The sequence below is a fragment of the Carcharhinus amblyrhynchos genome, chromosome 4 (assembly GCF_965287045.1).
Source record: "Carcharhinus amblyrhynchos chromosome 4, sCarAmb.v2.hapA, whole genome shotgun sequence".
In the NCBI taxonomy this organism is placed as follows: Eukaryota; Metazoa; Chordata; class Chondrichthyes; order Carcharhiniformes; family Carcharhinidae; genus Carcharhinus; species Carcharhinus amblyrhynchos.
In genome coordinates, this window is record NC_137327.1 from 81,506,064 (window position 1) to 81,518,828 (window position 12,765).

Sequence of the window (12,765 nt, forward strand, 5' to 3'; positions counted from 1 at the left end):
CACTCCCTCCAAGGCCAAAATATCCTTGCGTAAGTGCGGCGACCAAAACTGCACACAGTACTCCAGCTGCGGCCTCACCGATGCCCTATACAGCTGCAGCAAGACCTCCCTACTTTTATATTCAATCCCCCTCGCTATGAAGACCAGCATCCCATTTGCCTTCCTGACCACCTGTTGCACCTGCAGGCTGGGTTTTTGCGACTCATGCACAAGGACCCTGAGGTCCCTCTGCACCGTCGCATGCTGCAGTTTTTCGCCATGTAAGTAACAGTCCTTCCTACCAAAGTGGACAACCTCACACTTGCCAACATTAAATTCCATTTGCCATTTCCTGGCCCATTCGCCCAGCCTATCTAGATCCTTCTGCAGACTCTCCACACCCTCCGCACAATTTGCCATTCCACCAATCTTGGTGTCATCAGCAAATTTCGACACCATACACTCGGTTCCCTCCTCCAGATCATAGAAACAGAGAAAAGTATTGTTTCTTGCATGCTATACAGACAAAGCATACCATTCATAAAGGAGAAGGAGAGGAGAGGGTGCAGAATGTAGGGTATAGGGTGAATGCTGGCCAGTATTTGAATAATAATGGAAAAAGGTCAGGATGGAACAAGGTATGAGGCATCCCCGCCCAGCTGGGGAGTGGAGAGGCTTTGCAGGAGAGTGAGGGGATATGGTCAACAGTGTGTGAAAGACAGGGTGACAGGGAGTAGGACTGTGTGTGTGTGTGTGTGTGTTTCAGGGACATACAGGAGGTTCTGAACGTGCTTCAAATCACTTTCGCTTCCAACGTCACTTCTTGTTGCGAGCTGTGGACTGAAAACCCGAGCTTCTCGCTTCAATCGCCGAGGGAGTTTCGCACAAGGCAGGCTGAGTGCAGCCAAAACCTAAACTGCATCCAGTCACTTTGGAGGGAAAGGAAATGGATCACCCGATTTATCACGGGAAAATCAACCGGGAGCTGGGGGAGAAGTTGCTGTGCAGGAACGGCAAAGACGGCAGCTACTTGATCCGAGACAGCGAGTCTCTCCCGGGGGTTTACTGCCTGTGTGTTCTGTAAGTAGCACCGTCCTGAAAGCGGGTATGCTCTCTCACTCACTCACTTAAACTCGCCGTGTCCACTCACCAGACAACATTCCCACTGTCTGACTTCCCAACACCACCCAGTGGAGTGATTCTCTCCCTAAATCAACGCGTGACAATTTGATGCAGTATGTTTCTTTTGCTAATTTATGTTCTTCAATAAGAGGGATAGACTGCCGAATCACCGCATTATGCCAGGGTTGAGCGGCGTGTTCCTTATACTCCTGCACTTATCGGTTTGATTTGATTTATTATTGACACATTTATTAGCATACAATGAAAAATACTGTTTCTTGCGCTCTATAGAGCCAAAGCATACCTTACATAGAGAAAGAAGGGAGCGGCTGCAGAATGTAGTGCTACAGTGGTAGCTAGGGTGTAGAGAAAGGTCAATTTAAGGTATAGTATGAAATCTCACAACACCAGGTTAAAGTCCAGTGAGTTTATTTGGAATCAAGACAGCTGCTCCTTCATCAGGTGAGTCACTCATTTGGACTTTACCTAGTGTTGTGAGATTTCTTACTGTGCCCACCCCAGTCTCCGCCGGCATCTCCACATCATAATGTAAGGTAGGTCCATTTAAAAGTCTGACGGCAGAAGAAGCTCTTCTTGAGTTGGTTGGTGTGTGACCACAGACTTTTTGTATCACCTTCCTGACAGTAGAAGGTGGAAGAAATGTGCAGAGTCCTTAATTATGTTGGCTGCTTTTCCGCAGCAGCGGGAAGTGTAGACAGTGTCAGTGGTTGGGAGGCTGGTTTGCATGTTGGACATTCACAACCCTTTGTAGTTTCTTGCAGTCCTGGACAAAGCAGGGGTTATACCGAGTTGTGGTACAACCAGAAAGAATGCTTTCTATCGTGCATCTGTAAAAGTTGATGAGAGTCATAGTGCACATGCCAAATTTTCTTGCCTCTTGATTTATTATTGTCACATAAGAACATAAGAAATAGGAGCAGGAGTAGGCCATCTAGCCCTTCGAGCCTGCCCCGCCATTCAATAAGATCATGGCTGATCTGTCGTGGCTCAGTTCCACTTTCCCGTCCTCTCCCCATAACCCTTAATCCCCTCTCTTATCAAAAACCCATCAACCCGCGTCTTAAAAATATTTAGCGAGGCAGCCTCCACCACTTCAACGGGCAGAGAATTCCAGAGATTCACCACCCTTTGACTGAAGAAGTTCCTCCTCAACTCCGTTCTAAACCGCCCCCCCTTTATCTTGAGGCTGTGCCCCCTAGTCCTACTGTCTTTTTTGAGCGGGAAGAGTCTCTCCACCTCTATCCTATCCATCCCATTCATCATCTTATACGTCTCAATGAGATCTCCCCTCATTCTTCTAAACTCCAACGAGTACAAGCCTAGTTTATTCAGCCTCTCCTCATAGCTCAACCCCCTCAACTCCGGTATCAGCCTAGTAAACCTCCTCTGCACTCCCTCCAAGGCCAAAATATCTTTGCGCAGGTGCGGCGCCCAAAACTGCACACAGTACTCCAGCTGCGGCCTCACCAATGCCCTATACAGCTGCAGCAAGACCTCCCTACTTTTATATTCAATCCCCTTCGCTATGAAGGCCAGCATCCCATTCGCCTTCCTGACCACCTGCTGTACCTGCAAGCTGGGTTTTTGCGACTCATGCACAAGGACCCCGAGGTCCCTCTGCACCGTCGCCTGCTGCAGTTTTCCGCCACGTAAGTAATAGTCCTTCCTACCATTATTCCTACCAAAGTGGACCACCTCACACTTGCCAACATTAAATTCCATTTGCCATTTCCTGGCCCATTCGCCCAGCCTATCTAGATCCTTCTGCAGACTCTCCGCACCCTCCGCACAATTTGCCGTTCCCCCAATCTTGGTGTCATCAGCAAATTTCGACACCCTACACTCGGTTCCCTCCTCCAGATCATCTATATAAATGGTAAAAAGCTGAGGCCCCAGCACCGACCCCTGGGGCACTCCACTAGTCACCATCCACCAATCCGAATAGCACCCGTTGACCCCCACTCTCTGCCTCCTATTTGACAACCAATCCTCTATCCACGCTAACACCCTACCCCCAACTCCATGTATTTGGATACAGTGAAAAGTAATGTTTCTTGTGTGCTATAAAGACAAAACATATAGTTTGGAGAGTACGCAGGGAGAAGGAACAGATAGGGTGCAGAATAATGGGTGCGATCTTACCAGCCTTTCATGCCACACTACAGCAAAGTTGGAGAATTTGGCGGCCAGTGCGACGGGATAGGAAAATTCTCTGGCATGAATGGTGGTAAGACTCCGGCCCAAGTGTTGCAATTACAGATAAGGCGAAGAGAAAGATCAACGTTCTGCTGCTGCTCTGTGTTTGGTCTGACTGGCGTAGTTAGATGTGGTGTGTGGACTACTTTAACTCTGCTCCTGCTGGATTGTACAATCCAACCTATGCAGGGATGCACTTTGTTACATGGGGTTTGTGGCTTATGCTAAATGTAAGTTTTTTTTATGCTTCTTTTTGAAGTTATTCTTCAGAACAATTCCCATTCAAATGTGTTTCAAAAAAAACCATAGCAAACTATTTTTTGGTGTTGCCCCCCCACCTCACCCCCACTCTTGTTGGAGGATTGGGTATGCTATGCATATACTGAGAAGATCCTCATAGGCAATTGGAACTGAGCAGACGTAGCATGACAAGAGAAAAGCTGAAAAGCTAAAACTAAACAGCCCATGTTTTTGAATTTGGAGTATGCAGCGAAAAGTAATTAAGGGGGAATTGGATTACCCTCTGAAAAGAAAGAATGTGCAAGTTACGGGGATAAGACAGGGGAGTGGGACTAGGTAGTTGGCTTGTTCAGCGAGCCAGAGCTGAATGGCCTCCATCTGGACTGTAACAGTTCTGTAATCGATTTTGTGAACCCAGCAGTATTTTCCTTGTAGGATTTATTATTTAAACTAGCCATTGAAATTGCCATTAAAGCTAATGCGGGGGAAACTCTGCATCGGCCAAACTCTTAAGCGCCCAAACACCCAGTAGGTGAAACTCTGTAGTAGAAGGGCAATTTCATAACATCCATCCACAAAGCAGCTTATGCCTTTTGAAATATATCAAAATAGGTCACATTTTAAATCACTGTGAATAACCTATGCCACAAAAACCATAAAGATGACCATTGCTACTTCTCACAGGTAGGGAAAGTGAGGGAGAAGAAAACTTGTCAGTTAAGCAAGTAGGATTTAATAACTTGGTAAATCATTGCACACCAAAGCGTTTTTTGGAATACAGAGTAATGTTTTCTCAGATTGTGAACAACTGCTGGTTTTCCTGGATGCTGGCTGACAGCACCCCCCGCTTGTATTTTCCCCAACGATACGAGTGAGTTTGCACAATCTTGCATATGAATTTTGAAAGTGGGCCAGAGGTTCACTTCTTATTGTTTAAAGAAGTATTGTAGTTCACTTCATGTCAAGGACTAACATAATACTACTCCACCATCAAAAAAATTTTAGTGTCAGAAACTGCATGGAAGCTCGATTCATACAAACCCCACAAATGCTTTTAATAGAATGAAACATGTTATTTGATTTATTGGATTTTTTCCTACTGAAGAAATGAAATGTCTGATTTTTTTTTTCTACTATCATGTGAAATACTAATCATGTTAAAACTGAAGATGATGAATTGTGGCAATTGATGAAAAGAGAAACCATTTTAGTTTCACTTCTAACAACAATAAAGTAATATTTTGTCTGTTTTGATTGTGTTCTGCCCCGTCCCTGTATATGGAGTTGATAATTTAATGGTTTAATTGATTATAAAAAATTACTCAACTACCTATTTATTAAAAATGTACATCTGTACCACCGCAGGCCAGCCTTCTGAGAAATGAGCATATAAACTATTATGATTTTGTGGAACAGAAATTACCCAATCCCAAACTGATGAAACAGAAAAATTGTGAACTGAATCCTCCCCTATAAAACACAACTGTTCTGTTATGCACCAAAATACCCTATTAATGGAGGTGACAGCAAGCATTTACTTGGTTTACAAATCATTCCGTAGTTTCACTAATTAAAACCCATCTTTTTTCTATTAAGTTGAAAGCACACTGATGGTTCAAAACTATTTCAGTCATTGCTTTCTTTCCTCCATTCAATTGCTCACATAGCTACCATAACGAACAATATCAAGTATTACCCTATAATTACTGTGGGCTGAATAGTTGTAAAGGAAACATTATCGTGGAAAACGCTGAACAGAACAAAATAAAGCCTGAGATCAGCACTCGCTATGCTAGAAAAATCAGTAGACTTTCGGCATTTTGTAGGGACTTTTTTAGATGTTGAACATCTAAAGAATGTTTTCCACTTTCTTTTGCAAGCTTCAATCTAGTTGTTTGTCTGTATTCCCTGCAAAAATAAACCGTGACTGTTTTCAAATTTTGTTCTTAAAATTCATCTCGATATAAATATCAGAAGGCAATTACTTTCAAAGTAGTTTGCTTATACTTTTGATGTATTTTCAATCACATGCGTTATTTCCGTTATAAATGTACTTTCATCAGACTGGTTAAAACATGCAACTTGCCCTGAAATTGACAGAAACCTTCATATTTAATACCAGTCAGCCCACCTGAAACGGCAGTTTCTGACTGTGTATTGTTTACACTAGATTTAGCTTTGTATTTGTACCCCTTCAAACTGACTGATGGATGGATGGTACTTGGCTTTTTCAGAGCTTTGGAGAATTAATCTACAATATTTGTTTGTTGTGGCAATTAAGTTGGAGGCGTACATCATTAGAGAAATCCACCTCAGAAAAACATTAGCATTGAGGAAGATGTATGATGAAAAATAGTAAGAGTAAGCCGAGCCACATATATCAGTAGAAGTGACATACATTTTAAAGTAACTTAAGTTTTAAGGCAAAAATGAAAAAAAAATCAGCCATTTGTACTGGAGTGGAGTTTCATTGTGAATCTAACTCAAATCCAAACGGGAAGCAAATGTACTCTGATACATACAGTTTTGGTGCACGTGCCTTCCAAGATTGGAGGAAGTTTCAGTTTTATAAAATTGTAAAATTTAGAAATCCATGTTCTTTTGCCATATCTCAAATTATATAAGGAACATTTTAATGTTAAATTAATAATTTTTGAATTCTAGGTAGTAGTAGATTGTATGATGGGTTTGAGTTACATTTGTTTACAGTTACTTCAGCAACAACTTAAATTTGTAAGTGTTATCAAACAAAATTTGACACTGAACCACATCAGGAGAGATTAAGACATGCGACTTGGTCAAAGAGGTAGTTTCTAAGTATTGTCAGAAAGGATGAGTGAGAGACCTAGAGAGGCAGGAAGATTTAGGGAGGGAATTCAAGAACTTTGGGGCTAGACATGTGAAGGCATGGAAGCCCAGTCACTAACGGGTGTATCGATTAAAAGTAGCTACACACAATTGGCCAGAATTGCTAAAATTGCATTAAAGAAATGAGAAACATACTTAACCTTATGGAAGCAGAAAAACACTAATCTCACAAGGTAAGAACATAAGAACATAAGAAATAGGAGCAGGAGTAGGCCATCTAGCCCTTCGAGCCTGCCCCGCCATTCAATAAGATCATGGCTGATCTGTCGTGGCTCAGTTCCACCTTCCCGCCCTCTCCCCATAACCCTTAATCCCTTCTCTTATCAAAAACCCATCAACCCGCTTCTTAAAAATATTTAGCGAGGCAGCCTCCACCACTTCAACGGGCAGAGAATTCCAGAGATTCACCACCCTTTGAGTGAAGAAGTTCCTCCTCAACTCCGTTCTAAACCGCCTCCCCTTTATCTTGAGGCTGTGCCCCCTAGTCCTACTGTCTTTTTTGAGCGGAAAGAGTCTCTCCACCTCTATCCTATCCATCCCATTCATCATCTTATACGTCTCAATGAGATCTCCCCTCAAGATGGGGAGAAAATCAATAAATTGCATAAGTCAGGCTATTTAATAGTGATAAGTATTGAATAGTTCTTGCTGCAGAGTGCATGTGTTTTAATATCCAGTGAAAACTGGACTGGGCTCATAGACTACTCCCCATAGGAGTAGCCTCACAAATGAAGATTGGCTATTTAGACCAATCATTAGTAAGTTGTTGTTGCCCATCTTGCACTAGGAATTAGTATTTTAAGGAGAGAGAAAATTGTTCAAATAGTCAGCAGAACAACTTTTTTAAAAGAACTCTGAAATCTCTGTTTTAGAGGAGTACAGGCACTACTGAGAACATAAGAACATAGTAGGTTTCGTTAAGGGGAAATCGTGTCTGACGAATTTATTGGAGTTCTATGAGGATGTGTCTAGGGTGGTGGATAGAGGAGAGCTGGTGGATGTGGTCTTTCTTGATTTTCAGAAGGCGTTTGATAAGGTACCTTACAAGAGGTTATTATAGAAAGTCAGGGGGCATGGAGTTGGGGGTAGGGTGTTAGCGTGGATAGAGGATTGGCTGTCAGATAGGAGGCAGAGAGTGGGGGTCAATGGGTGCTATTCGGATTGGCAGTTGGTGACTAGTGGAGTGCCCCAGGGGTCAGTGCTGGAGCCTCAGCTATTTACCATTTATATAGATGATCTGGAGGAGGGGACCGAGTGTATGGTGTCGAAATTTGCTGATGACACCAAGATTGGTGGAACGGCAAATTGTGCGGAGGGTGTGGAGAGTCTGCAGAAGGATGTAGATAGGCTGGGCGAATGGGCCAGGAACTGGCAAATGGAATTTAATGTTGGCAAATGTGAGGTTGTCCACTTTGGTAGGAATAATGGTAGGAAGGACTATTACTTACATGGCGAAAGACTGCAGCATGCGACGGTGCAGAGGGACCTCAGGGTCCTTGTGCATGAGTCGCAAAAACCCAGCCTGCAGGTGCAGCAGGTGGTCAGGAAGGCAAATGGGATGCTGGCCTTCATAGTGAGGGGGATTGAATATAAAAGTAGGGAGGTCTTGCTGCAGCTGTATAGGGCACTGGTGAGGCTGCAGCTGGAGTACTGTTTGCAGTTTTGGTCGCCGCACTTACGCAAGGATATTTTGGCCTTGGAGGGAGTGCAGAGGAGGTTTACTAGGCTGATTCCGGAGTTGAGCAGGTTGAACTATGAGGAGAGGCTGAATAAACTAGGCTTGTACTCGTTAGAGTTTAGAAGACTGAGGGGAGATCTCATTGAGACATATAAGATGTTGAATGTGTTGGATAGGATAGAGGTGGAGAGGCTTTTCCTGCTCAGAAAGGACAGTAGGACTTGGGGGCACAGCCTCAAGATAAAGGGGGGGGGGTGCTTTAGAACAGTGTTGAGGAGGAACTTCTTCACTCAAAGGGTGGTGAATCTCTGGAATTCTCTGCCTGTTGAAGTGGTGGAGGCTGCCTCGCTCAATATTTTTAAGACGCGGGTTGATAGATTTTTGATAGGCAAGGGGATTAAGGGTTATGGGGAGAGGGCGGGAATGTGGAACTGAGACATGACAGATCAGCCATGATCTTATTGAATGGCGGGGCAGGCTCGAAGGGCTAGATGGCCTACTCCTGCTCCTATTTCTTATGTTCTTATGTTCTTAAATCTCTGTTTTAGAGGAGTACAGGCACTACTGAGGTTTTGACCCACTTTCAGATTTTATTAGCATTTATTTAGCTGTGCCCATTGATTACATTGTAGTGTTTCTTGTGCCTTTTCCTATTTTATTTTGTTCCCAAATTTTCTGCAGGCTATTTTAGGTTGGATTGCAATTCCATTGTCATTGGTGATCCTCTCGAACCTTATCGAATTGGTCATTTTGCATATGGTCACCAAGATAATTGGCTGACCAATGGAATATGAATGCATCACGACCAGGCCTGTGCATCAAACAGATGCACAATGATGCACAAGTTGCTGAATAGTGACCACAGAATCACAGAATTGTTCCAGCGCAGAAGGAGGCCATTTGGCCCATCATATGTGCGTCAGCTTTATGCCAACTCCCTGTCTTTTTCCTGTACCCATGCATATTCTTTCTATTTAAGAGGGAAAACAGCTTCTCCCTATCTATTCTGTCCAGCCCCCTCATGATTTTGAACATCTCTATCAAATCTGCTCTCAGTCTTCTCCTCACCTATGAGAACAGTCTGGAACTTGTAGTCTCAGAACATGTTCAATTTGCAGTTAGCCTGGAACCATTCTTGTGTATCTCTCCCACACTCCAGTGCACTTATATCCCTCCAATAGTGTGGTGCCCAGAACTATACACAATACTCCAGTTATGATCTATGCTTTATTAACTGCTGTCTCCACTGTCCCGCCAACTTCAATCATCTATGCACATATACACCCAGGTCCCTCTGCACCTGCACCCCTTTTAAAATTTTACCCCTTATTTTTTATTGTTTCTCTACGTTCTTCCTGCCAAAATGCATCATGTCACACTTCTCCACATTGAACTTCATCTGCCACCTGCCTGCTCACTCCACCAAGTTGTCTATGTCCTTTTGAAGCCCAACACTGTCCTTTTCACAATACTTGCAAATTCTGCAAGTTTGAAACTGTCCTCTGCATACAGGAGCCACATCATTAATATATATTAGGAAAAGCAAGGGTTCCGAAATTTCCTCCTGGGGAATACACCACAAACTTTCCTCCAGCCAGAAAAATATCCATTGGCCGTTACTGTCGGCTTCCTATTATTCAGCCAATTTTGCATTCACAAATTCAAAGATAGGCACCCTGACTACTTTTCCCCTTGCCTATTATATATTGAGGCTAATTGAGTTTCTGCCACTGTTAATCTGGCTCAGCTCAGCTGCTAAGAGTAGAGTACAAGTTCATTCTGGGACTTCTGCAGCAAGTTTCTTACACTTCCCAATTTTCCCTTTTCATTTCTATATTGCTCTTGGTTTCTCTCTTTCCTTGTAGTCTCAGAACATGTTCAACTTGCAGTTAGTGATCTCTGTAGCCCAGTTACTGCCTTCATGATTGCCTGGACTTAATTCTTGCGAGAATAATGGCTCTGCAACCATGTGAGTATTATTCCTTTCCTGTGAGAAGGTGTTGTCTCATTCATATATAAAAAAATTTTCAGATGTGTCAAGAGATAGAGATTTGCTGCTTTTCATCTCCCAAAGCGTTAGTAAAATTAAATTTAGCTCAGACCTACAATTTACATGTTTCTGGAGATGTATAGAAGTACTATTTGCTTAATGTCTAAGATTGCCAATTTTTTTTCTTAAAACAGTGAGTGGAGGTAGACCTTTATGCGCAGCAATTTGCTCACCTGTGGATAAGACGAAGTAGGTGCCAGACTTTAACTGAGTGTTGTTGAAGGGAGATACACACTCCAGCAAATAATTTCTAATTTAAATATTTGAAAAATTGAAGTATCAAGTGTTTTGAGGACTGTGTTAAAAGTTCAGCTGCAAAATTTAAAAAATAACCAAGGTCTTACTGGAAGTAAAAAAAGTTTGATGGATAATTACTTTTCTCTTAAGAAATTCACCCACTTTAGAGGTATTTTTAACCTAACTAGTCAGGTGAATTCAGTGCTGGTTTTATGGAGAGTAAACTTAGCTGGTGTGAGGTGTGGTGTATAACCAGAATTGAATTGAATTTTGTCAATTTTCTGATGAACAAATTAACTTAAAATTGTCCCCTTAATATTTATTAACTTAGACAATGTCATAAGGATTCTGCATTCACGTAAAAATAATATTTCACGATAAATAATGAATTCAAGTTCATTGATTGATAAAATGTAACAAACCTATTTAGACAAGATGCTTCCTCAAGATACTTTCTTATCATAGTTAATCTCCTCTACTTTGGTATTATTGTACTTTAATTATCTTTAACACATAAAAGGCACACATCCGAATTCTGTCAATGTACGACAAATATGGAGATAATCTCTAGAAATTGGAAAATCTGTTACATACCTATTTATTATAATATTATACTTGGGTTGTAGGTCAGATTTGTAAACAATAAAAAAGGAGCAATAAAAACTACAACAAAACCTCAATAAAAGCTTAAGCAGTATTCCATGGTGAATAGAACTTATGATGCATGATAGGAATATTTGTGGAAATATCAATTTTTTAAACAAAATAAAACTAATGGATATGCTTTAAAACAAATGTATAGAAATTATGCACCTAATTTCACAATCTTGTATGTTTTATCTTGAGAATGGTAGTAATGCTGATTTAGGAGATAACGGCATTTATTGACATAGTAAAGGAATAATGAATTTTAGTCCTGGAGCACCGTTAATGGCTGCATCTAATGGTTCAAAATCTTACTATGCAATAGTAGCACACAGCACTTTAACTCACTCCTCTGAAATGTTTGTCTGCTGTTTTAGGGGTGGCATTCTTCTTCATGTGCTATGTTTTGCAACATTGGTGATTGTGTCTCTCTAGCCTTCGCAGTCTTTGAGAATGCAAACATCTTGGTGTTGTTCTCAAATCTTGTAGGAAAGGTGATATTAACTCATGTATTTTCAACAAGGTAGCACCTCAGTTCAAGTGAAATTCACATGAGTACTTGAAACATTTGTCTGCTACTATTCAAAATTTCAAGACATTTGAACTTTGTGTCCGGACAAAGTACTTTGTGCTATCTATATAGAAATGGACCAGCAAGTCACTATCGGGTGGTGATATGAAGAACAATTTTGGAAGACACGTTAAAAGTATTACAGACAACATACAAGCACATTGTCATACCAAGTGCAAATTTTCTACTTGTGTAATGGTACATGCAAAATAAGTTGAGTTATGGCACCATCAAGTCTTTATCAACATCGTCACTTAGTGGTTTGACTGCACTTTAAGAAGGGAGTAATTAATCACTATGTATATTTTACAATTTTTTTTACTCAGGAACCAGACCTTTCGGAAGGGTTGTGTGAAGAAATCCTTTAAAACTACAGAAAAAAGAATTTTCATTGTGACCTCCGGATGCGTCAAAACATTTGGGAGGGGGATAGTCTCATAGTATTATTGTTAAACTATTACTCCGGAAAATTAGCTAATTTTCTTGGGGTTCAAATCCCACCATGGAAGATGGTGAAATTTGAATTCAATAAAAAATATCTGAAATTAACTGATCGTCAGAAAAACTGATCAGTTTCATCTGTAAAAGTTGAGGAGAGTCATAGCGGACAAATTAGCCTTCTGCGAAAGTAGAGGCGTTGGTGGGCTTTCTTAACTATAGTGTCGGCATAGAGGGACCAGGACAGATTGATGGTGATCTGGACACTAGAAACTTGAAGATCTCAACCACTTCCACTTCATTTCCATTGATGCAAACATGGTATAGCATGTCTTCCAGTATTCTTCCTGAAGTCAATGACTATCTCCTTCATTTTGTTGACATTGAGAGAGAGATTATTGTTGTTGCACCAAGTCACCAGATTCTCCATCTCTTTTTTGTACTCTATTTCATCATTATTTGAGATCTGATCCACTACGGTGGTGTCATCAGCAAACTTGAAAATTGAGTTGGAGGGGAATTTGGTCACATTGTCATAGGTGTATAAGGAGTATTGTAAGGGGTGGAGGACACAGCCTTGTGGGGCATCAATGTTGAGAATGAGCGTGGAGGAGGTATTGTTGCCTATTCTTACTGATTACTGTCTGTGGCTTTGGAAGGTCAGGAGCCAGTCGCAAAAGGAGGAGCTGAGCCCCAGGCCAAGGAGCTTGGAGATGAAGG

General features: G+C 41.6%; 1 protein-coding gene across 1 annotated transcript in view; it reads left to right on the forward strand.

Moving 5' to 3' along the window:
* Positions 1-849: 849 nt before the first annotated feature.
* The window catches only part of LOC145342653 (SH2 domain-containing protein 1A-like), a 51,811-nt gene continuing 39,895 nt past the window's right edge, over positions 850-12,765 (forward strand). The window contains exon 1 of the mRNA XM_080188198.1: positions 850-1,059. Coding sequence (XP_080044324.1) covers positions 926-1,059 — 134 coding nt within the window. The 5' untranslated portion in view covers positions 850-925. The remainder of the gene's footprint in view (positions 1,060-12,765) is intronic.